Source organism: Falco naumanni, chromosome 10 (genome assembly GCF_017639655.2).
Source record: "Falco naumanni isolate bFalNau1 chromosome 10, bFalNau1.pat, whole genome shotgun sequence".
Classification (NCBI taxonomy): domain Eukaryota; kingdom Metazoa; phylum Chordata; class Aves; order Falconiformes; family Falconidae; genus Falco; species Falco naumanni.
Window position 1 is genome coordinate 26,744,383 of NC_054063.1, and position 26,805 is coordinate 26,771,187.

Here is a 26,805-nt window from a genome sequence, read left to right on the forward strand (position 1 = left end):
TTACTTTGTCCTCTAAAGCTAATCAAAATAAAGTTAGTTAACAGCACAATGAGTAATGTCACTTCTGCGCTGACAGTCTTTAGACAAAGCAATTCAGTATACATGAAGCTGTCAGCATAATACAAAGAAATCTTAATTGGCTGTGGTCAAAGGATCAGGACTGCCCTGCCTGAACCATAAATCCCACTATTTACCTAACTGTAACAGATGATTTATACCAGCGCTGTATTCTACTGTAATCTTTTACTGAAGTGAATCTAGAGACTGCTAGGTTTCACTATACAAGCGAGCAGCCACGCTCAGTATTTCCTTTCTTTCTAAAATGCCTAAACATTGGTTTATACAAATACATTCTCTAATCGGTAAATGAAATATGTAGACGTATGCCTAATTACAAAGAATAGTAACTTCCCCATACGGTATCTGAATCAGCCTCACTCACATACAGCTTGCTTTCTTCTTCTTACATTAGTGTTTCTGACTCCCCAAAATCAGAGTCTCAAGTGTGTACACTGAAATTCACTCACCACCTGCCCCTTCTCAACTTGCTCACTTGAGGATTTGCGTAACGGATGCTAACCCGTTTTCAAACAACGCACGAGCGGCTCTCCAGCCCCCAGCTGCTCGAGTGCTGCTGTGAAGTACTATTGCAGCTGTAACACAGCCACAACAAACATGAAGTTCAGAGTGCTTGTTTTACATGTTCTTTAATTTCAAACAGAGGGATTCTGGTTGTGTTTTTTTCTCAGTTACTTTTATACAGAAAACAGAACTCAGGATATGGCATTTCAGGACATCATGTAGAGCAAGAGAAGTATAGTTTCAAAAACTTTGAATACTACAATTAAGTCACCATTGTGCCCGAGAATTAAGGAAGTGTTCCAATTAAGCACTGAAAGTGTCATATACATTTCTAAAGAAAAGGGATGACATAGTCTTCTTTCATTAGGCAACTGCAACATCGAGTATCTTAAGACAGTAACAATCCATTTTTGCGTGCACACCACTATGTAAATATGCTGACTGCTAAGTCAAGATCAGAAGAATTGCAAATTTACATGTGCGGCGAATAGAAACCCTTATAGTTTATTGGTGACAAGAAACTCTAGCAATTTGCAAAGTGAGGTTCCAACTTTATCCCACTAACAGCATTTCAGGACAAAAAAGTAACATGGAATACCACCATCAAGCTATTACAATCCTGTATTTTTAGAAAATTACATTATGGTACATCAATCCCTCTCAACATGACACACGTGGTATTATCTTGCTCTTCAAGCCCTGAGGCTATTGCACAGAAACTTGAAACTGGGTGCCCAGCTTGCATCTGCAGTTGCTGCAGTTGTGCATTCACAGCTGACAACTGCCTATGCAGAGCAATAGTTATGATCATTCATGCACGGAATATTTGCTTTAAGATGTGGGTAATTACATAAAAATAGTAGAAATAATTTTCCATTCACGTCCCAGTACTAGGCTTCGAGACATTTTAGGTATCTATTTATACCAAATTTGCTCAAAGAGTGCAGACAGGAGTGTAAAGCTCCACAAAATGAAGACTATCTAGGCAGCCTCTACTGGCTCTTACAAAAATTAATAAAAAATGTATATGCAAGTGGGCATCTTAAAGTAAGGATGATAATTAGATTGAGTAGTAACTTTGATTTCTACTATCATGTATCAATTACAGTTTTCTAATATCTGGTGTTGTGTGGGGACACCAGACAATAATCTTATTTAGAAACTCTATGTTTCATGCATAACTTCCTAAGATATACAATGCCCTCCAGAATAATTCACTTTCTATGAACATTTCGTGAAAACATTCGCTCTGGTATCATCATGTAAGAAACAACCTACAAAAGATCCAGGTGGCTTAAGAACACCCATCCAATATATTTTTGCAATGTATCTACAGACTGGCCTTTTAGGAACCTTGGACATCCTCAGATTTCTTTCTACTGCATACGAACGAAGGGTCTGGTCAAACACAGGTAAGAAGGATTCCACTGATCAGCCAATTTATTTTCAGCTCCACAGAAGCAAAGCATTACCCAACCCAGACTATTCACTGCTACCGTCTGCTCAGGCTGTTATCAGAAATGGTGAGGAAAGACCTCAGAATTTTGTAAAGTTCCAAAATACGAGCAGTTGATGGAACAGTCTTGTTCAGGATCGATGGTGCAGGTCAGCCCCAGCTACAGCTGTTACCAACAGATCCCTAACTAAGGTCCTCTGTTTGCTGCTTTTATCACCACACACCTGTAAGGCATCTAGCAAAACATCAGAGTGTTTTCTGGGATGTCGTTATAATCCTGGAGTGCAAACAACGGGAACAACTTTGCTCTCAAATGATAAGTTCCAAGTTGTCACAGATCACTAAGTGACTAGGAAACACTGGAAGGACAGACATTCTGCTGGCTTTCCGTTTCATCTGGGAGCTGCCTATGCCAGCAGAGTCAACTGTGGTAACTAACAAGGTGTGTAAAATTTGCCTGGGACATTACTACAGATATGTTCACAAAGAGACCAGTTTAAAGCTTCGATCCTCCCCCTCTATCCTGCAAAAACAGTGATTTTTTTTCTTTTTTTAAACAAACTTTTTTGAGGCTGTTTTTCAGCAGAACAAAGGGCTTAAAAAAAGTTTTGGTTTTTTTTTAAAGCAAATTAGGGATTCACATTTTTAGTGAGATCAAGATACTTGCAGCCTCTTAAAAAACCAAACCTACAGTCTCCCTTCACTAAAGATTTTCTCAAATATATTCTTCAACGAGTTTGCAACATCACGTACAACCTTGCCTTTCTGAATAGGCTCTTACAAAATGTTTCATGTAAAAGTCTTTAGCTTCTACTGCCCAGAATGTATCGTTTTCTTGATCAGTTCTGCCCAGTTTGTCATACCGAACTCACTCCTTTGCTCTTTCCAGCTCATCTCCCATCTTCTCTGCCCTTTACAGGCACACTTCAGCTTTATCACTTCCATCCTGAGCAGACAAGGCACTAGCTTTTTAAAATGCTAAAGATACACCTCTCATTCCTGTTGAATCTTCCAGAGGTACTCTGAGGGTTGTTCATAAGCTGAACACACTAGTTAAAGAGTTTTGCCTCCTATTTTCTTACTAAACCTCACATAAAATTTCACTTATTTGCACTTGCAAGGCCGGAAACCCTTGAGACACACAAGTGGAACAAATATAAAGGTCAACGGGTTTAGCAGACAGGCTGCAGCCCAAACAGCTTTCTCAAGAAATCATAGAACAATCAAGGAATGAGAGAAGTCACTTTAAAAAGATGTATCTTAATCCTGAAAGGTGTCATAAAACCCTTTTGTCGTTGATGGTTTTTGGACCTACCATCTAAGAACAAACAGGAATTTACCTGCTCAAAGGCTACTTCCTCTGCTGAAGCGCAGCATGTTAAAACCGACTGAGTGTATGTATTTTGTATTGAAACTATGCTTAGAAACAAAGTTACCTTAATCTTACTATGCTAACAAGCCTCTGAACTACTGAACCCAACTACACTGAAAAATGGGAAGTTACCTGGTGATGCAGCAGTCAGCACGGTTACTCTGAGCAACACTTGGGTCTATCGGGGCTCATGATGGGGTTGTTTGGATTGATTTTAAAATTAGGCTGGAAAAAAAAAAATCATCCTGAAACAAGGCTGCAAGTTTCCTTATGCAATAAACTCTGTTGACAGAGAATACTTTTTCCTTCCCACCCTCTAAAACTGTGAGAACATGACAAAAGTAACAAAGGAAACATTAATTTGGGGGCTTTATTTAATTTTTCTTTTCTTTTTTTTTTTTTTTTTTTAAGATGCTACATAGTCAAACAGGATTGGTCTTTTACGGCATAGGACTAGTTTACTACTAATATTTTTTCCCCTAGACAGACTTATTTACATACAAAAAGTTTCCTGACCACTGTTTCTCCAATGCTCAGATGATCAAAACTCCCAACAATTCTGTAGTGCCCAAAACACCAGGAGGCAGAAGAATCTTGCATCACTACAGCAGCAAATTTTTAGTTCTAGTCACTGGCTTTAAACAGGTGCCTTTTCATACCATATAGTATTAGTCAATTTTGTGACAATAAGGAAACATGAGATGAAATACATTAAATAAGTTAAATATGCATTAAACATCTCTGAATAACATTTTAATTCAACTAAATGAACCAACAGCAATATAGCTTGGTCCCTTTATGAGAACAAGGCATTGACCTTTATTCCAAACGAGCGTCATACCAGTCAATATATGCCTCTTAATGATGCCTAGCACATTCAGCATTGCCACATACAATTCTTTTCAGCTTCTCACTATTCATTTAAGTGCCAAGAAATTGGTAACTTGCACAGAGTTGAAGACACTGACAGAAACTGTTAAATTTATGAGCAGAATGGCGGATTAACGTATTTTACAGAAGTTATCAACACCTCCTGCCTAACCCAGCTCCAAACATCCAATAGGGCCAGCTCCAGCAGTGGAGGAATAGTTTTTTCTATTTTTCCTTTTTTTTTTATCTTTTTTTTTTTTAAAAAGAGGTAATCCAGCAACATGTACCAGGGTCTAAGAATGTTTAAAATGACATATACAATATTCCATTGTAGTGTTAAATCATTATTTTCTCCCCCCCTTCACCACTGAAGCATATTCTCTTTCATTCATTCACTCATTGTACATTTTAAACTTTCTAGATTATGTTACATAGTATTTGTGCAGGGGTAATTTAAAGGCAAGACCTGTGAGATGTCATACATTAATTTTTTTTTAAACATTGTTATGAATAAATTTAATCCAATGATATGGCAGAACCATCAAACCAATTTACAATTTCCAGCATGCTGCCTCTACAAGGCTATTTTTCCTATAATTACACCAAAGACAAAGAACAAAACCACCAAAGCGAGTAGTCTGGAGCTGAGCCCTTCGTCCTTGACAGCAGCTGCAGAAGCAGATATTGGGTTGTTTGTCTGCGGTGCCTTCCTCATCCGCAGTCCATCTTCTTCCTAAAGGAAGATACGTGGATTATTTATACTGAAAAAGAGCTTTCAATAGTCACCTTATCCAGTTCCTGTTTATTTTAGGTGGGCACAATAAAATAGGTGAAATCTAATTTAAAGCTTTACCTCCTAGATAATCCTAAGGACAGGGCAGTGAGGTAGAAGAGGAATTCTGTATCTGCCTGACTAGCAGAGCAAAACCCACATGCTCTTGGAAGTTTTTTCCTGCTGACTGAGGTAATAGGAGATGCAATGAGGAAGCCTGCAAAGAACTCTTCTCCAAAGCCTGGAGATAGCTCCAGAACACCAAAAACAATGATGGAGGGAATGGCATGAAGATGCCTTTCTTGCTCTGTAAACAAATACAGTGCTGTTGGGGAAAGTGCTTTTCTGTATAACTAAGGTAAGTTGTGAAAAATATGCAACTTTAAGGCAATTATATTCATTATTCCCCTTGTTAGATGTCACAAGTAAATTTCATCAGCATTTGAAGGGAAATCTATTTTCCCCCATCATACTAATGCTGACATTTTGACTTGAAACTAATGGCAGTAAGTAGGATATTTTCTTGGTATGAGTCTGACAGCTCTCTTAACTTGAAGGTGTATGAGACAACACATAAAACAACATCACAACACTAATTATAATTTCCAGTGGAGATGGTGTTCCCCACATCTTGATTGAACTACTGTGCAGCACAGCCGTGTGTTAGCGCACTCCACTCCACGCACACAGAGACCACTTCAGGAGATGGTAAAATGAGCCCTTTGTGACCCAACGTGTACAGCTGAAGCAACAGTGTTAGACTTTTTATGTGATACAGTATTGTAGTGCAGAAGTAGAAGATACTGAAGCAAAAGCCTCCAGTCTATAACAAAAAAATGCTCAGGAAATAAAATCGTAAGAAGTTACTGCAGCCTTAAAAATTGCCAGGTAAGTGAAATTCAAAAGGTTCTGTCTAGGTCAGTGTTTCTGACTTCTGAATATAAAGGGGCACCTAATGTTCTGGAGGAAAACATTTTTCATTTTTTTGTTAAAAGTCACAGGCTACCACCTGATACCTCACTACTGCTGTAAGTCTGGATGGGGACAACTGACTTTTGTAAACAATAAAATGTTGTTCACCTATCCTGTAATTCTACTGCTAGGAACAACACATTTTCATGTTAAGTATTTTAACTCCCTTTAAACAGTGACTCTAGCCTGACACTGACAGCACCTGGTGGCTTGCAGCAATTTAACGTTGTTTTCTGATGCTTTACAAATATTTCTAACACTCCACAAAGGGAACAAACAGCTCACTTTTTTAACACGTTACTGTAAGACATCAACTCAATTCTAGATATTTCCTGTAGAGCATTTATTTAAGACAGATTTGAAAAAAGAAAAAAAATCATCATATTGTACTTATAATATTGTGAGACACTGGCAAAACAAGCACACGAGTAGTTAAGGCTGTGTCTCACCTATATACATATATTATTTCTAACGCATATATGTGCAAACCAAAACCTGCTTACAAATGTTTATAAAGTATTTCTGCATGCATCAGCCAGCCAAGCAGCATCAGAGCTGACAGAACAGAGTTCATTGGAGCTGTTATCTATGAAACTAGAAATTTACAACAAATGAAACTACTGTAGAAGTTTTTCAGCATGGTGATAAAGGCTTCTCAATTACTTGATTTCACAGCGATGTGCTGCATGTGACAGGAAGTGTATTTCCTATTAATCTGTCTTACTTTGGTCATTTCAACTGCATATATTCAACAACTAGAACACTCAGTATTTGCACAACACTGCCCTCAAGCTCCCGTCAGTTTGAGAGAACAGGGCCAAATGTAACACTGAATGCTTAATTCAGACTGAGAAAATTAGGTGGTAAAAAAAAAAAAAAAAAAGAGGGAAAAATTAGTTTGGGTTGCTATCCGATCAGTTTCTCTGACTGCATAACTTATATGCTCCTTTCAAAGGAAGCACTGATTTCAACGCTTTGTCTGTTTCTAGAAAGAAACCTGAATTATCCTTTAATTTATAGACAATATTAAAACATTGTGCCAAAGTCAGGCAAGCAAACCTTTAGGTCAGAAGCTTTTTTTTCAGGAAAGGGGTAAATCTGGAAAAAAAACCCCCGCAAGTATCTTTACCTTAAACTGTTTATTCTCCTCCCGTAACCTTTGAACTTCTACTTGAAGCCTCTTATAGTCTTCCATTACTTTCTTAACTTCAGTGTCATCCAAAGAAGAACTTATTGATTTAGACATTACAGAGGAATCTGTCTTTGTTGCAGTTGTAGATACAATTTTATTTATTTCTATGTCATGCTGTTAAAAAAGGATAGAGTGATTCTGGTTAGTTATTAACACCACACCACACACCTGATATGTAGGAGGAGAATCAGGTAAAATTGTCTGTGCACATGTGAAACGTGCCTGTATCAAGAGAAATAAACATTTTTCTTTCTATAATCTTTACTTCCCCTTTCTGTTTCACAGAAAACACCAGATCAGCTCCAATAAGTGCAGACAGAATGACCTCAACTTTTCAGTCCCTGCACACATAGAAAAGGGAATCTCCTTAGACCATGTCCCACAACATGGATGGGAACTTATTTGCTCACAGTCTGCTTACATTATATGCTCTTCTCACCTTGTGTCCCACCCACCCACCCCTCCAAGCACAACACAAGAAGCTACTCCAGGAAGCAGGGTGTTGCTAGGAGCTACCCACCTGCTCTGCTGTAGTTCCCTCTCTCCTCACTTCCCACAACTGGCTATCACCTCTCCATCTTTCTGCGCTTCTGTGGTGATGGAGGAACTTGCAGCCAAAGTTAGGAAGGAAGCTGCAGACATCCAAACCCTCCTCTCTTTCCTGCCTTCCTCCCCATGTTCTGCACTTCAGAATGCAAAGGGCCTAACTCTCACAAAATACAAACCACTCCCCCCACCCCAAACCACCACCAAAGTGTTAACATGAAGATTTTATTTATATGAATAAAGAAATTGATCCTGTTACTGTTTGTGCTTTGTTTTGCCTTAATGAATTTTAGAGATTATAGAAAAAATTATGACTAAACAGAATAGCTAAATTTCATTTAATTTTCCTTCCTCTCATCACACCTCTAGACTGGCAATGCAGAAAGTACCCTGGCCTAAAGCAGAAGCACCCACTTTTAGAGCAGGTGTTCGCTGTCCTGAGCGGGTAGAGCAGACATGGTGAGACTACAACAATAACACTGTAACAGTACCATAATGGTAACTGCAAGCTGTCCAGTGGAAGGTAGCACAATTGTGCCTTCAGTACCTGCACACTAGGGAAACATTTTTCTGTTTATTCAATCCACCATCAGTTCTATGTTTGACACTACATCCTTCCACTAGAAACTGAGGCATTCACTACCCTAACAAAAAAGAATTCTACAGTATTATAGCTGCCAATTGCAATATAACCCCTAACTGCATTTGTGTCCTCCTTACCAGCTTTCTACCAATTTACTTGCTAAAATCAGTGTTGTATCAAGGAAGCATACTGGAGTGTTGAACAGGCAAATTTATACTGCTGGTGGTTGTAACTGCTTCAGTATGAAGTCTGAGCTTTATGACCATCAGTCAGCATCTTTCAAAGTTTTTAAAATATTCTTCATCTGAAAACAGATCAGCTCAAAGATTTCTTTGTGCTAGTGTTGCACTCACATTGTTCAAATTAGCTGCTAGTTACATTAAGCATCCCTAAGATTTTAAATAATTTATATTGCGTTTTCAAAGGGTGATGCCATCCAGGCAGTGAAACAAGAGGATTCCGTCTTTTGCTTATATAGCTGTCTGTATAAACATGCCATTTTACACGACGTACTGTGGTATTAGGCTAAAACACTCAATAGCATCTGAAAATACTCACAGGCTTATCATTTTCCGCTGGTAGCTCAAACACACACCTAAGTTTCGAATCCATAAGTTCTTCTGGTTTTGCTTCTTTCCACTGGAATAATTTAATATTAATTTAATATTAAACATACTAGCATAATAAGGCAGATGAAAAACGCAGCGTATTAACTAAACAAACCACCACCATCTTACTCAGGAAAAACCCCACAGGTGTTTATATTGTTACTGTTAACCACATACATGATGAAAAATGAAACCAAACATGTAAATGAGTGGTACCATAAAGACAGACCACATACTCTGAAGGAAAACATGCTAAATAGTCTATTAATTTGAGAGAACTGGGAATTGTGTAAGAGTAATTAGCATAGATAGGGGGAGCTATGGTCATGATAACATTAAAAAAAAAAAAAAACAACCACGCGAAACAAGAAGGGAACACTCAAAGGAAAGGAAAGATATCAACACGTCCGATCAGTTCTAAAGTCTTTGCTCAGCAAAGCACCTATTCAAGCTTTTCAAATTTCACATAAAGTTTTCTTCCTGATTGGTATGAACTACCGGACTGTCCTTCCCCCTCCTCATTTTTCAGCATCAATTAACAGATGTGCTACATACAGAAAAAGGACAGTTTTCCCTCTCATCCTCTCCCCTTCAGCTAGGAAGCCTACCATAAAAAAGTTTCCGTCCAATATTTTAAATAGGGATTAACAGTTGTAAATCTTTGCTCGGTTGTCAGCTGTAACCCTGAACTGAAAGGAATGATTCATAGTAGTGATATATAGCAAGAAGCGTCCACATTTATATCCTGGAGTTATCACATGCTTCTCTTCACTCTGACTATACTTCTGGTAGCATGGTATTGCTCAGCATATGTCAAGTAGGTGTCAAATTATGGCTAACCCCTGCGCAACCTGGAGAAGTATCTGTCTCATCCCAAATAGTTCAATCATACTTCAGCTCTTCTGCGGCTGAAGTCAGAATTCTATTTTGAGCTCGCTGGCTGCCTGTGAAGCGTTGAAAGCTTTATAGTACTCCAGTAATTTGTCTCACCTGTTTATCCAGAACAAGAAGAGATTTGGAGAGTGGTAACTAAAAACTGAGAACTAATCAAGTGTTACAGCAAAAGAAATCACACTGATCTGGAGAGCTCTGGAAAACTGAAAGGGCCATCTAGGTCTTAAAAACATTATGTGCTGGAAGAATAACATTTCCCATGGCATAAAGTAACCCATAAAAATTAAAGAAAGGCAGGCTGGCTTATCTTTCTAGTGATGCAGACATTTTATTACTACTGCTGTTTCTCCCACTGGATCTTATTTTGAGGCCATTAAATAAATATAATTCCATAAATCTCTTTCAGGAGGGAAACTTTCTTAACCCTGCAAATCGCTGCAGCTTAAAAAAGCTATTCAGAAGAAGATGCATATCGTAAAGACTACTATAAAAACTATAAAAAGAGTATATGATACATACTCTGAGGTTTTCTGGGTTTTTTTTTGTTTTTAAGTAATACAATGCATACAAACACAGACAAGCTCCACACTTTACAGCAATGGCCTTTTTTTCTTGTGTCCCCAGTAGCTACTGGAGTATTCTCTCAGACTAACAAAAGCTAGAGAAAGCGTCCTTGTGCCTTCTTGCTGCAGCAAATCTTGCTGTTATAGGAAAGCCACCAGGCTGACATACTGGTTTGCTCCTTTCCAATTTGCCTTAATGTAGCCTGACATCTTATTTCTATATCTTTTGTCCTCTGCTTCAGTACCTACATGCTTCTGTTACTCTCATTTGTAAGCCACAAGACAAAATATATGAGGGACTTTCATTTACCTAAGCCACAACAGACACAGGCAGGGAAAAAGAAAAATGCAATACTTGTAAATCATCTTCCTGGTTCTTGCTGGGAAAAGGAGCTGCTCAAGGGAAGACTCAAGATCAAGAGTAGAGGTATAAAATACAAAAGATGCCACAGACTTAGAATTTATTATATATATTTCTAGAATATATAGTTCAAGTTGGTCCTTCCAAGAAGTAATACATTGAAAAAAATTACAAACTACTGCATGTTTGTTTCATGGCTTAGTATCCCATTACTGACAGCAGCATCCTAAGGAAGCAACCACAGACACCAACTGTGTTTTTCAGTGCAAGATTCCTGGGGCTTGAAATAAACAGGAGACACCTTGCCATGCAGAGATGAAAATCTGGCAAAGCTTTCAAGGATCATTCCAGTGTGGTTTAACAACAGCCCTTAAGCAACAGAGTAAAAGACCTTATAAAATTATACAATCAGAAAGAAAACCATTTTAATTAATTTCCATACTTACTACTGCTTCCATATCTGAAGTATCAGCTGGAGCAAACATAGACTGAACCATAAACTTGTGTTTACTTTTCTCATTAGGGTCATAGTCAAAAGGCTGTAGCATCACTGCAAGAAAAACCCGAAACACATTACGTTACATTGCTCTGATGAATAGTCATGTGCTGATGATACAATTCCCAGATCTGAGAAATACAAACATTAAAATGGTTTCAAGTACTTTGTCCATTATGATCAAAGCAGCAGCTGAGATCAGGAACTGCACTTTAAACCAAAACTTTACAAGAACATAAAAGAGACTTCTTCAGTCCAGATTTTTGTCAGAGAATTTTGGAAATGCTGATTACTGTACAATACTCCATACAGAACTACAGCAAGATAATAGTAGTAATTTATAGTAAATGGGATAATTTACATATCTTCTGAGACAGAAGGGAAAATTCTCAGAGAAAGCTTCTTTCTTTTTTCCTCCATCCTTGGGGCAGAAGTAACAAGCTGGCATTTTGATTAGCTGTACACACAGTACTGCTGATGGTTCCCAAGAAAAGCTACAAAGTCAAACCTTTTAAAGCTTTAAGTTCAAGTCTCAGGATGGAAATTTCCTCTACAAAGTTTAGGAGTCTCGTGGTATTTGTTTTATCAGGTACAAGTATTTCTCTTGCAAAATAAGTTGCTGAAAGTTTGTTACCAATTTACAGCTGTAAAGTTTATGGTTAAATGCTACATAAACTTCGCCTCTGAAAGGTATACAAGAAATGTGTTTCTCCCCATTCAAAAATTCAAAAAATTCCAGAATTTACTTATGCAGAAAATAACTTGTTCAGGGGGCAGAGAGCAAGGAACACTACATTTAGGCTGCATGTGTGCACGCACTTTTAAAACAAACAAAAACATTTTAAAAATTAACTTCATATTAGGAATTCCCATGTCTTTTATTTTTGGGTGAAGAAGTAACATGTTTAAGAAACTCAAAGAGGGAGAGTTAGGCATTTCATTCACATGGAATATTCTTTAATCACAGTGGCCCCTCAGAACCCTACATTTTGCAAATGACACCTGCACATTCAGCTACTGTGACATTAACACACACAGGTTTAGCATCAACATGAGACAGAACACGTGAAAATAAGCAGTTTACACAAACATGTTATTAAATATTGCAAAAAGCTATTACCCACTCAAATTTAAAGTGAAGCTTGCATATACTGCAATTACTGCTAGCATAAAAAAAATAATTGTGTAAGGTTTAAAAATTCACATTTTACGACCCATAAAGGCTATTCTAGTCCCTCAATTCAACCACTAAGGGAAGCAGTTCAGATTTAGGATTACTTTCAAGTACCAGTTCTATTAACATTATGTGCCCGAATTCATATGCACTAATCGCAGGGGGTTGACGTACCAAAGCAATATTCAATGATCCCATTTTTTTAGAAATGAAGGCAAAAAAAATTGCCTCCTTCAATGAGCAGAACATGTTATGGCTGTACTGCCTTTATCAAGCACACAATCTGTGGCCATCAACAACCACATGTCTTTTAAAGATGGAAGAGAAGGAAGACAGCAAATTCTCTCAGATTAGGTGCTTTAAAAATTATCACACATTTTTAATTCACCTTACAGTAATCAAATACTAGTCCAAACCAAACATCTGCAAAGTACAGGCTGCTTTTAAAACTTATCTTTCCAAACAGAAGTGCCTGTACTGTGAAAGCACATGTATTTCAGCCTTGCATGATATATCACTGAAAAGCAGCAGCGTCATTTTTTCTCCCGTCGTAGAGACCTAACTGATTTTAAATCTACATAATGTGTAAGATCCAACTGAGTAGTCAAAACTATCCACTGTTTATAGAACTTCTCTAGATCTGAATTTTTATCAGTTTACTTTGCCGAGTGCAACTATAAGCTCATTTGAAAATTATTTCCCAAGTGATAGTGCTGAAGCCATTCTCAAAAGCCAAACAATTGCTGCTCTGAATTCCATTCAGTGAATCGTAAGAGCAAGCAGCTAGAGAGGCCCTGACAGTACAAACGTTGTTAGCACTTGTATTTTTAGATCAATACATGAAAGCCACATGGACACAAATTATTCAGCAAATGTCTGGTAAACCAGATGGGAAACTCAAAAACGTGTACTTTGTTAAAGAGGAAACCAAACCATTTCAACATTTATTCACATACTATTGGAGGCTTCTGTGAAAGGTCACTTCATGTAACTGCCCTAATTGCTGGAGAATTCACTAGTGTGATTGTGGCTCCTCTGTGTTGTCTGGAAGTTTCATACCTTATGCAAGAATTATGTAAAAAGCGTATGTTCCTACAGAATGCCTTATCAAATCAGTCATCTCACCTGGTCAAGTTTCTGACCAGCTTTCCTCAGAACCCAGAGTTCTAAGAAACTGAATGATTAACACGATCTTCAAGTTTACTAGTACCAGCATCCATTAGGCAGAGGTATGCACTTCAACCACTTTCTAAACTGATCTCATCACACCTAAAGCACCGAAAGTATTCTACCACAAGCAAAACCTGCAAAGTCATTGAGAAATCAATGGAATGAGGAGAAAGGCAAGTTGTATTTGTTAGCCTACTCGTCTGTCTCAAAATTCAAACACAAAGGACTGACCTTATGTACATCCTGCTCTGAAGTGTTTCCAAAGAAATGGATACCAGTTTTCTCACACATTCCTGCTATACTCCCAATGCTTTACGCAAGGCCCTCTGTAGATAGCAAAGGAGAGGCAGTGACCACCCAATATGCTCTTTCTTTTTCCTACAACAGTTTACTGGCAAAGTTATTAACAACGTCAGAAGCATTAAACACTTCTGGTTTTCCTACAGGAAACCTGCTTTCTCAAGGAACAGAGGAAATCTGAACCAAGAAACATGGAAGGAGGCAAGATTCTATCCCATAACACCTGCTAGGATCTAACATTCCCTTCCAAGAGCAAAAGGAACAGAAAAGTCCCCCTGCTCAGATAGTCAGCAACCTTCCTCTAGTTTCCATCTACATTTACTAATGGCCTGTTTACTTGGTCCTGGACCAATACTGCCCTTATGCTTAAATATCAAAGAAAGGGAAGAGCCATTTACTTCTAGCGCACTCCAAGACATCAATCACAGCAACTCTTGGCCTTCTGGTAAACTAAGCACGCCAGACTCCGTGGGTCTGCTCTGGGCCAGGCTCCCCATTCATCCTCTGCACCTGTTCTGGCTTGAACTCCCCTGTATGAGCTACTTTGATTATACACCCAGGAAATTTTACTAGTGCCTTGGACAATAGCATTTATACCCTCTTATCTCTTCCATTTTCCAGCCTGTTTTGTCTTATGCACAGATACATTATCTCAGCATCCTGGTCTCCCTAGCCAGCCCCCTTCATTTAACAAGCTTGCAATTATAGCAGGAGTATTTTATTCGCCAAGTACATGATTTTGCAGTTTTTCTGATGAAACTCATCCTCTGTTTCTGTTACTGTAGCTTTCAAGGACACCCAGTTCTGCTGTGTATCTTCAGCCTCCCAACTTTTCATCATCATCAGTGTTTTTAGCGTACTCTTTGTGCCAGAATTGCTTATAAAAGCATTAAACAAGATTAGTCCCAAGAATCATTCTGAAGAAACATTGCTAGTAACTTCCTGCTATTACATTTCCATCCACATCAGTGTTTACTCTTAAGTAGTCCATTCAGTAGTCTGTGAATCTATTTTTATTTTCTAGCTTTAAAGATAGTTTTCCCAAATGGCACTACATGAAATTCTTTATGGTCTGGATAGATCCAATCTACCACACTTATGTCACCACTACATGAAACACCCCAAGCGGCCAGAGGGGCAAGCCTCAAGATCATTGTGCAATTTGATCAGCTCCGCTAGAGGTGAACCAAGGACACTTGTATCTACGCAAACAGGCAGAATCCACTGCACCACTCCACACTAGTTCCATGTTTACATAGTTCTTTCTGTAAATACTTCAATACTACTAAGAAACGTTGAATCTATGAAGATCAAGATAGATTCTCCTAAAGCAAGTGGATAAAACCAAACCGAAACGGGGCAGCGGCTATGCAGTCCTGGGGGAGCCGGACGCAGCAGCGATGCTGCCTTGGCAGAGCTGGGGGCCGCAGCAGCAGGCAGGACACCATCGGTGACTGTAGCAAAAGGGGCAGCCCCACTGCCACCAAAGAGAACAGCAGCTGCACAAGCACCCTCCTGAAGGCAATGCCAACCAACCGCCTTTTCAAAGTCAGGCAGGTTTACAAAAGCCTAAAAATTCAAGGATATTCGACAGCAGCCTAAGGATAACGTCAGCTTCTCCCCATTTTTGAGAAGCATGTTCAGACTGCTCTCTTCAGCGGGACAGCGTGCACAGATGGTACAATCTGTACTTCCTCTCTTCCCTGTTATATACCTATCTGCAGACTCATCCGCATCTGCTTTCATTTTTTCACTTTTCCTTTGTAATCCATTCATGCCTTTTATTTACATTCCAACCTCTCAGAAGCCACAAAATCAGATATCTTTGTTGAAATAAGACATGTTAAACAAAAATTGAATATGTGCAAATACTCTTCGAATTATTTCAGACCAAATGCAATAAAATCCGATGACAGCACACACACACACTTCCTGACAGTTACATAAACTCAGCTGTTAAAATTACATGCAATTATGTAACAGGTGAAAACAGGGGCTACAAACCTGCCATCGCAGTGAGCAGTGCATGCTGACAGGGCCTTAAATGCTGATATTTAGGAAAAGCTGTGAAATGGCATAAGAAGCCAGTATTTGAGATTCCCTAGAATAAAGCAAGCTTTACTATTCCAGCATTTCGTGTGTTTCAAATGAGCCAACAGACTAGTAGGAAAAAAGTGGTATAACATTCTGACTGCTGCCTCTGTCTTAGGGCAGAATATCTTCTCAAATACTTACATCGGAATAGTACAGCTATAGTTTCACAAGAGTGTAACAAATACTACAGCACAAGGAAGATACAACTGCCCCAAACTCAGCTTCGGTCAGTAATATTCTGAGAAACTAATAAATTGTTCTAGAGCTTCATGCCACTGTGCTTAGACACTGATTTTTTGGAGAGAGAAGTTGCAGTACCAGTGCAGTGCTACCAAGCGGCTGCGTTACAATTCCATCAGCAATTCTCAAGAGGACAGATTGCATATAGTAAATACAGCCCAATTAGTTTAAGTGTCCGGAAATTATTACCGTATTAACTATGTTCTAACAATTTCTCATTGGTAGTATTTTCACTAGTTTTGGAAGAATTCAAGTCCTATTTATTCAAGTCCTATTTTTATGCCCTGTGCAAGACTTGAATTACATGACTGAAAAATAACTGACTCAGAGGCAAAGAAACAAATTCTATTTATTTTTCACTTCATTAACTCAAAAATCAGCCCTCTGTTCTTAAGACACTTTACTCCAAAGCAAAGGTTAAACACATCTCCCTCCTTTCTGTGAATTAGAAAACAATTACGTTCTGTAAGTTAATGAAAGTTCCCTCTTTTACACCCCCTGCCCAGAAGATCCCTTCTGGTAATCAGAACCAAAGACACTGCTACCTTCAAGTCCAAAGTTAGGTCCCATGCATGGTTTAAAGAAGCTACCAGGAGTGCAATATATACAGCTCTATTAAAGAGAAATTCAGCCACAGCACAAGATAGCTTCAGTTTAGAGTGTTTTAGGAAATAAAGAATTATATATATAACCCCAGAATTGTGCAACACATCTACCTATAAATTTACCTCTATATATTACCTAAAGAACAATGAACATGTACTTCTTGCATTTTAAAATATGTTAATGTAGAAACCAGCAGTTTAGGATCGTTATTTATTATTACTAAGTTATTATCACCATGAAAATATGTAGAACACAAATGCGAGCTTGTGAATAAATACACCATAGCCATTTGCAAAACTAACTGAATCATAAACCACTACAAATAGTTATCAGAAAAGGGAAAGTTTTTCAAAGCTACGTAAGCAAAAGCAAAGCATAGCTTAGGGTTAGCACAGCAATCTCTCATAACGGGATACTTTCAGTCAAGTCTTGGACTAGATCCACGCTCTATCTGGTATGCTGCTGGGAAGAACCGGGCTGGAAAAGCGAGCGAGACGTAGGCATGCTGTCAGCGTAACTAAGATGGCTCATACAGCGCTCGCCTATACTGTATTCTGCTCAAGGTAGAGTGAAGGGTCATTGCAAGGAGAAGTTTAAGGAAACAATGTTGAGATCAAGGTGACATTTAAAAAAGCGTGGTACCTGCCTACAAAGGAAGCAGGCTTTTAATTTTGAAGTTCATCTGAAAGAGGAAAAGAATCCACATCTTTATAGCACGAAGATAATTTGTAGCTAGAAACCATACTAATTTTCATTATCACTTCATTGATTTCTATGCATTTAATATGCTTCCTGCAGCTAGTAGAGATATGGATGACAGACAGCTTTACTTGGGAATCATCCCGAGTTTTAAAAATCTCAATTTCTCTCTAGGGAGCTTTTTCATTTACGTATTAGTCATTTCAGAGCTTACTGGATATGTGCTAGCCCTCTCCTGAAGCAGAAATGCTTTGCCTGCGCCACCACACCACCTGCTACCACACTGCACTGGTTATCTCCTCTCCTGACATTCCCCGGACATTAACTGCGAGCGAGGCACAATTCTGCAATCATATGCATGCTCAATTTGACACAATAGAAATCCCAAAGACAACAGATCAATGAGTGTGCAAACGTAGGCATGCACAAGAAGACTTACAGGATTAGAGTCTCTTAATGTTACACTGCAAAGTATTTTTGGGATCAGTTTTTATTTTGTTGAAGCAAGCTCTTCAAGGGCAAAGTTTAAATATTTTACATTTTGTTGAGTAAAAACCTGAAGTCTTGACTTTTACATTTTTTTTTCAAGTGAAAAGCAGTAGTTTTAGCTCCCAAATTTTTTTTTTATTCCAGGCTAGAAAAGTTTGGTAAGCAGTAGCAGCAAATCATATAACCTATCAGTAAGTAATTTTTCTTATCATGCCAATATTAAAATTTATTAGAAATAGTAAAAAATATATCTGTATGTTTATAGAAATAATTTTCTTAATTAAGAAGTCAGACTTCACTCATGCAGTATGCCACTACTACATGCTTTGACAGAATTCTTTATTAAAAACATGGACTGGAGAAGTCATTGAGAAAACAGATCAAGCACGCATCATCAGCAAGTTAATATACAGACATTCTGTTTATGGGATATACTCAGCTCTTCGTGCTTTCAAAGTAAGCCACTCCTTTGCTTTTCCATTACCAAACTCAGGCAAATCAAGAGCTACTGACTCATTGTAGAGAAAATCATTAATTTTTCCTATGGAACAGCAAAGATTTAGTCACTTGGCATTTCTAACACCAAAGCATGTTCTATCTTCAAGGAACACAAAACAAGTATGGTTTGAAGGTGAATGTTCTCATTATTAGTTATATTAGGCAGTTTGGCAACAGCCAACGCTGGTCTAAAGCCCCGTGGCTGCAGCCCGCTCAGTTATTCCTCCCTCGACATGCCTGTCCAAGCACTTGTGTGACCCTGCGGTGAGCTGGTTCAGGAAGTTAAGCTGGCAAAAAACTAACCGTACAAAAATAGTCCCACAGGGAGGGCAGGGCTGCAGCAGTGGTGGTTTGGATAGGCTGGTAAGGCTGTTAATGAATTATCTTAAGTGATTTATGTATTTCTCCCTTTTTTTCCCTTGAAAACAAGATGTAAAACCAAACCTATTACTGCTAGACCAGGAATAAGGGAAGGATATATGAAATGGATGCTTCCCCACAAAATCACAACCTCTTCCTTTTATAAAGATTCAACAAAATACTTGCAGGTTGCCAAGCATTCCAAGGAATAATTGATTAGAAAAAGCTCTTTTCAATCACCAAAAAACTGCTTGAATGGCTTACCAGAAACATTAATTGATGTTCCTGCATCGATAATTCCACTGTTAGGCCTTACACAGTATCTACGTGGTGCTGTGGTCTTAACTTTGAAGCACACATTTTTGTCTGTAGGATTGCCGAGTTTCAGGTTTGTAGTGACAACATCTGTGAAAGGACCTGAGGAGAAGAGCAAAAGCAGACTTGAAATCACACAGAAAGTACTTTTCAAGCAGAGGCTAAGCAGGCTCTAAATCTCTTGTTCACAAATCTTATAAAGTAATTAGACGTTCAATTTCCATCTCTGGCACGTACAGATAATCGTGCACGCAAAGCTGTGAGGCCTCTGAGCATTCTGATGTGCAGCATGCTCCAACACTCACAGCACAACAGCTGAAGTTGATCATTAATAGCAAAACAAAAAGGGGGAAATCATTTATACATTGTGCCAACACAACAACATGGCATTCACAAGATGCCAAATTCTCTGCTGTGTCACAGTTACTCCATTCTAACTACTGAATCCCAGTAAACCCAGGCTTACAAAGATACCATATGTACCTACGTTAGAGATGATAAATAGGGGAGTACAGTACAGAATGTTACCTAGAAAGGGAATGATAAAGTGGCTACTACAGGTTCATCTGTATATTCAGGCTGTACATCCACAGAAGCAGGATTCCACTAGGTTTTCAGAAATGCCATACCAAAACCAGCAAGACAAGCATTTAGTGTGTATCCCCTTTTCCTTCCAAGTCTTTTTTTTTTTTTTCTTCTTCTAATTATTCTCATGGCTACTAGAAATGATAAACCGAAAGAAATCTTCATACAATAGCCTACCTCGCCCAAGACAGGAAACAACCATGCGGAAATAGGAAAATTCTTGGGCGTTGAGAGCACTGGCAAAGATTTCTGTATTAGTAAAGCTAGACTCAAACCACTGTCAAGTTCTGCAACATCAAGTGCAGGCAAATCGAATTCTCACAGGCTCAGTACCTAGTTGAAACTGCCAGAATCCCTCCGGTTACAGGAAAGGCTAGTTACTGATTTTCTACATGACACTGATAAACCAGACAGGTAGCATGCAACTACAGTGCTTGCTCAGATGGTAAGGAAATGTAATTACAAGAAATATAACCACACTTTGATCAACTGTCTTCTGCACAAGAGTAATTAATTTGATGCTTGAATAAAGTATCTTCATCTATCCTCAGGAATAAAAGCAAACAGGTCAAAAAAAAAAAAAAAAAAAGCATCGAAGCTTTTCTTGCAGAAGGGACAACCTTAATATTTAAAAAGGGTGAATGATGATGATGATGGTAATAAAAATACTAGCAGGCAAGATTCCACCATCCTCTTCCTGCAGCATGGTTGGCTTAAAATAATGTTTGCTTCCTTTTCTACAAATTTAGGAGACAAATTTGTTTCCTAAGATGACATTTAATACAGCTGTAAAAGTATTACAGTCCTGCAACCTTTATCCTTGATCCAATTTGTTTTAAGTAATTAGAAGGAGACAAAACTCAAAACAATCAGACACCAAAAAATACCCAACCAGTCAAAAATGTAGCACCATTTCTGCCCGCACTCTGGAAAAGCCAATTTGCATTTACAATGAAACCTGGTAGCAAAAAAATAAAGCAGCAATAAAATTTTCAGATCTCATGAAACATTTCACTAAACCTGTGCCAGGTGAAACACTGAGATGTGAAAAGAGAATGAAACACAGCTGTCAAGTTTTCTCTGTTTTCTGCATGCAGAGACAGACTTTAAGTCTAATGGAAAATAACTGGGCAGAAGCAGCCATGAACTGTTAAACAAACTACCAGCATAATCCAGCAAACATTTAGGTGTGTAAAGACTATGTAGCAGATCTTCAGACAGCTCTAACTGGAAAAAGTCTTAACATTTCAGCAGAAATTACTTGATGCCTAAGCATTAAGGATGCATCTTTAGTAAAAAATTACAGCTTGAGCTATTCCAGCACAGAGGGAGGGTCGTCTGTACAAAGCCCTACATATGCAGCTGCATCCTCTATAGTGCTTTACTAGTCTGCATGCTGGGATAGATTTCCTGCGGGAAATACCATGTTTTTACTTGGTTGATCCACGAATGTGTGCAGGATTTTGTGCCCCAGCATAGAGCTGCTGTTTATAATAGTAATACGACAACAATTCTGCGTGTAAAATAATTTCCAAATGGAGTTACTTATTGCTAACACAGATCATACCAAAATACTTGGCAGCAAAACCTTTCAGCAGACTGAATTAATTTCTTCTTGTCTGCTTGACATTTCCTCTTCTTTTTTGTCCACCGAACTTCAAACAGTTTCTTTAGATCCATTTTCCCCAAATTACAGGTTTTACAGATTAGCCAGCACAATTGTACTAGACCTCTGCTTTCAGCAAACTTTTGTGCAGGCATGCTCCTTATGGCACTGCTGTTCCAATACTGTAGGAAAGCAAAACAGAGCAGACAAATGGAGGGTTAAAGTGACATTACTGGTGGTTTTGAGTGTGTAAAAAAAGAAATGGACAAGAGAGTATTACTCAGGGGTAATTACGGCACGGCAGTGAAATATTATCAGCTTGGCTGGCCTGCCTTTTAAGAGCAAAGCCCATGGACTGCTAACTCAGACTGAAATGAAACCTTGACAGCCTGTTGTTAGCTTACTATAGCCTAGGTTAAGATATTCTGGGGGGAGGTTGGGGTATGGGGGGGAACTGATGCCAGGGTAAACAGAAGCTAATTCTGCACTGGAGATACACCTTTGCTTTCTGTTTGGATTTGCGCACTGCAGGTGAGCTTGGCTTGGGTATTTGGGTATTAACAGTCATATGAGACACACATCTACCCTGGAGTTTCATTGTTCAATGCAAGGCATTAGGACTTCGGGAATCATACCCACAGATATAGCAAGATAAAATGCTCTACACTTCTTTCCAATGCCTTCGTCCTCATTGCAAATGGATGGACCACTTATACAAGTATATGCCTATGCCCCTAAGGCAGGCTGTAATTACAACCACAATGAGTCAAGACTGTGCATCCAGATGGTACCTGGGTAAAAGCAACAAGCTGACTCTGGAGGGAAGACTGACATACTGTGTGCCTAAACAGAAGCTGCACTCCTTAACACACACAACCTTTATTTCCTAACTTTCAAAACAAAATAATGTATTTTTGATTGTCCTTAATATTTCCACATACTTGAAACTTATATTGGGGCAGGATGCTTTCCAAATGACAACTTGCACTTCTTAAAGAAAAAAAAAAAAAGTACTATTTTTCTCCCATGTTTTTAAAGATCATGAGAAAAATGTCACTGGTGTCATCCCAAGGACAAAGTTATGGGAAACTAAGGGTCTGTACATGCATCATCTGACATGGGGTTGTCATGGGAGCAAGCTGTCTAGAAGGAAGAATGTAGTAAACTGAATTTGGTAGTGGAAGTTTGGAAAATTCCACAAGGGCTCAATGATATTTTCCTGCCAGTTAGAAAAAAGTCAACTTGTGTTAATGAAAACTGGGCATCTAGTGATATGCAAACTAGCAGTACTACTTAAAGAAAAGGAAACACGGCCTCATATACTCATGCAACAACAAACAGCAAGAGGTATCATGGTTCTTCATAGATTTGCTTTTCAGCAGTTTTATTTTCAAACTACAAACTGCAGCTTTCCACCCAGGAGCTACACACACAACCCTTCATGTCTGAAGATGACAGCATTATCTCAGAATTTGCCACGCTCCATCTCCTATTCAAACACCAGTGCTGTATCAATCTTTCCTAAGAGTTCCATTCTGCAGTGTGCTGCATCATAACATCCTGGATCATTTTAGTAAGAATACAGAAGCCTGGGAATTAGGTCAAAAGAATATGATGTCAGCTTTGTTTAAAATTTAAGTAACTTTCATTGCAATAAAAATTGCCCACAGTTGTACAAGCAAATCCAGGCCAGTAACTTTTTGATCAGCACAGTACTTAAGTATAAGTTTCTTGCCACTCACTAGTCACAGTAGCCACGTTACACACCTACATCATTTGTACTGAATCTTAATATAATTATTTTCACCTTAACCGAAATTCCATGCTTTAGCTTGGCAAATAAACAATCCTTATACACATCTACTTTCAATGCAGCAAGAACACTGCTGTTGCACTGTTTGGCATGTGAAAGCAGTCAGCAGTAGCATCAGCAGAGGCACTGGCTTGGGCAGGAACATTCAAACCAGGCACAGTCCTCTGCAGATTTGTATGTGCAAATACTACTACATCTTTAAAATTAACTACACACAGTAGGTGAGCCACAGTCCTAGGGTTGCTTTATGCCTGCATCAGTCCATCTCACTGCTAAAGGGGAGGTGGGATAACTTCTAATCTCCACCAACTGCTTGTGCTAGCTGCACCAGTGCTCATCTGCTTGCGCTGAGCTGAAAATTAATCCACTTAGAAGACAGGGAGGGAGGGAGGGGGCAGCAGCGAAGAGACAAAGGAGAATCAGTTTTCAGCCAGATCAAGCAGCACTCAGACACTGGCATCAGGGAAACTGCACCTTTGCACACAGCATTCTGCCAAATTGAGAGAACAAGGTCTCATATTTAGTAGGTTAAAGCTAGCACATCTAGGCATACGTGCTGCAGTCACACTTCTAGTGTTGGCATACTTGTTGAAAGTAATTAAGGCACGTGCTTAATTTTTTTGTGCTTAAATCTAATGCAAATTCTCCTATGTGTAAAACCAGGCATCCCCTGAAAAATTCAGTGAACTGGTGCTTTTCAGAGCAAAGGCACTACTGGCAGGAGCACTTGATAGAATCGTAATCATGTTAAACTGGCAACCGCTGATCAACAAGATTAACAAAAATTCTCATCAGGCTGCCCATGTTATTCCCAGAATGTTTCAGATGCGCTTTCATCACTTTCCCTCAACAACTTTTGCCACCCCAACTCAGCCCCACAGACACATATCCAAAAGCAAGGTAACTGGAAACACGCAGAAATACAGGCAGAGCTTCTAGTGAGACAACCCCTTTTGTACTTCTTTTGTCGAAAGCAACAATAGGAGTGGAAGGATGTATTTCACCATGGTTTAATCCCATTGATGTGTCAGATGAAAGTCATTAATCACCTGACATATTAATCAGCCACAGAAAAGTAACCAAGGTATCTTTAATAAGGGAGATGGTGAAAAGCAGTAGAAGGGAAATTTAAACAGTTTTGTGGCTATTCTCAAGAGCCCAAATCCTACATGTTGATATGCCCCGACTAGTAGATGTCCACATGGAGCAGTAATTCATCCAGCAAAAGAGCTACATTGACCCTGCATGTGTGAGTGGAGAGGGTGGGGGTTGAACATGATACTTCAGGCTCCCTTCACCATCACACACACCATGCTGGCTCCTGCTCCCACGGCGTGAAGTGTCCCCCCACCAGCTCGGTCAGCCCCTCACACTGGCGGTGCACCTTGCCCTGCTCTACCGTGTACGAACCTGCCGCAGTCCTACGTGACAGTGTATAAGCACCACTAACAAAACAACCACCACTCAAGAACACAGTCATCTCTCTATCTCAGTATTTCAGCCTTTCTACTTATAACTTTTCTTATCATCATACCCGAGTTGTTTCTCAGTTCCTTTACTGTGCTTCTGATAGTAACCAAATGATTTCACTTTATATCCACAATTTCTCCAATTTTATTTCTGGGGGTGTCTTATCAGCAGTAGAGAGAGACAGTCAAAATAAAAATGCTAGCGATGAGCAAGAGGTTCAGTAACAGGTGTAGACTTGACTTACCGTACACTGCTTTTTGAAGTTATATATAAAGTTTATGACCTTTGAAGATACACACTAAAATGAAAAAAGCAGAAATGTCAAGCAAGACATCTTGAGCTATCAGCCAGGTGCCTGCAAATCAAGAACACCCAAGATCCAATCAAACTCTCCCACCATCTTACTTGTCTTTAGACAAATCACTTAAAGGCTTGATCTTCTGCTATTAAGAGCCTTAAGAGTTGACAGCAGCTCCACAACAGAAGCAGGTTTGGACCCTTACAGTTTTCCTCTCTGTGAAGTCAGGAGAATACTTATCTAATTACAGAGAATCTTGTGAAGATTAGTGTTTTAAAAAGTACTGTATGCCAAATTTTAATCATCATCATCATCTGGCTCTGGAGACATTCATAATTAAGTGAGCATCCACAACTTTTGAAATCAAAGAAATCAAAGAAAGAGAAACAAGAAGCATCATGTTGCATAAACATCTGCTTTCACAAGTAATACACTGAGAGGACCCAACAACCCACAACCCCAAATTTGGTAATTATTTTAAAGAAAAACTTAGGCCACTCTTAATGCTTCTATAAACCACTCACAAACCTTTCAATCTCAGCTCAGATTTCAAATGGAAGTAGCCAGAAAACCCCACCCCTGTGGAATCAATTCCTTTACTCTTACCATGACTGTCCTCACCCTAAAGGGCCCTTGAAGCAAAGTGACAGGAGGGAAGTGGTCACTTCCACTTCTGCTGTGTCAAACAGTAGAAGCCCTGATGAAAAAACATTTAAAAATAGATGTGCCATGCAAATCACTCCCCATGCAATAGCTGATGCATTCATTTTTTTAAGATGTATGCAATCAATAATATTATCTAAGAGAAAAAAAAGCGTAGGAAAACAAGAAAATTACATGATACAGATGCCAAAGGTGGAGCAAGGTTGGCAGTAAATTATTCCACTTGGATGGATTAATCTCTGTCCTCCTCTGGCCTATTTTGGCACAAACTCTTTTTCCCAGAGCATGCCTCATGCTGAATAGGGGAACAACAAAAAACCCCAAACCTCAAAACAACAACAACAAAAAAAAAAACCCCAAAACCCAAATATGAGACTGAAGACTATTCTCAGGGTATCTACTAGTATGTAACTTTTGTCCTTTTATTCCTCAGAGGATCACTAAAAGTTTGACTTCACAGTTGTAAGAAACGAGAGGCCACACATAAGCATGCCAAGGAACATGAAAGAATATGTCCTTCAAATAATTTTGGTAGAGTGCCATTTGTTTTTTCCAACTGGTCTCTACAGAGTTTTATTACACCCAAACATTACTTACAGCAATCTTCAGCAACAAAACCGCACAACATACAATATTTTCTCTACATCCTAAACTTAAAACAGATTTCTGCACACAATTCATAAACAAGAGACTAATGGCAGAGCTGGCTAGCTTTTAGAGGCATATCTCTGTTTCAACTATGCTTTCATATTCTTTCAGAACCGAATGCCAAACATATCGTATTACTTTGCTCACTCACAAATATCACATGTACCAACTCTCTCCAGGTATGAAAACAGCTCAGAAAATAGCAGCATACTATCTTTTGACAGCGCAATAGTAGCTACACCTCTTTCGATAAGCACGGCATGGCAAAATGTAACAGTAAGACAACTACTCGCCCTATGTGGCTAGTAGCCTCATTCATGGGGGCTGCTGGGTGGGTATTGAAAGGGTGCAGAACCAAAGCACAGCCCCCCAGGGAGAAGAGGGGATGCAACTTCGAGAGTGGAGCCTAGCATGATGATGGCCTGATGTGCAAGCTGCCCTGGCAAAACCAGTGCTGAAGACAAAATTCAATGTAGAGTCAATCTCCCCGGAAGAAGCATCGTGATTTTA

At 39.0% G+C, this 26,805-nt stretch overlaps 1 protein-coding gene across 2 annotated transcripts in view; it reads right to left on the bottom strand.

Moving 5' to 3' along the window:
• Nucleotides 1–26,805, bottom strand: part of VAPB (VAMP associated protein B and C) — a 39,852-nt gene that overhangs the window by 4,006 nt on the left and 9,041 nt on the right. Inside the window, exons 2-6 of one of the 2 annotated variants that reach the window (XR_005830014.1) lie at nucleotides 19,162–19,314; nucleotides 11,218–11,321; nucleotides 8,904–8,984; nucleotides 7,154–7,330; nucleotides 3,543–5,013 (exon numbers count right to left, since the gene is read on the bottom strand). Coding sequence is in view for 1 of the 2 variants with exons in the window: in XM_040609475.1 (XP_040465409.1) it covers nucleotides 4,855–5,013; nucleotides 7,154–7,330; nucleotides 8,904–8,984; nucleotides 11,218–11,321; nucleotides 19,162–19,314 (674 nt within the window). In the remaining variant the exon portion in view is untranslated. Of the gene's footprint in view, nucleotides 1–691; nucleotides 5,014–7,153; nucleotides 7,331–8,903; nucleotides 8,985–11,217; nucleotides 11,322–19,161; nucleotides 19,315–26,805 lie in introns of those variants that run through there. The other variant, XM_040609475.1, reaches the window with a different exon arrangement.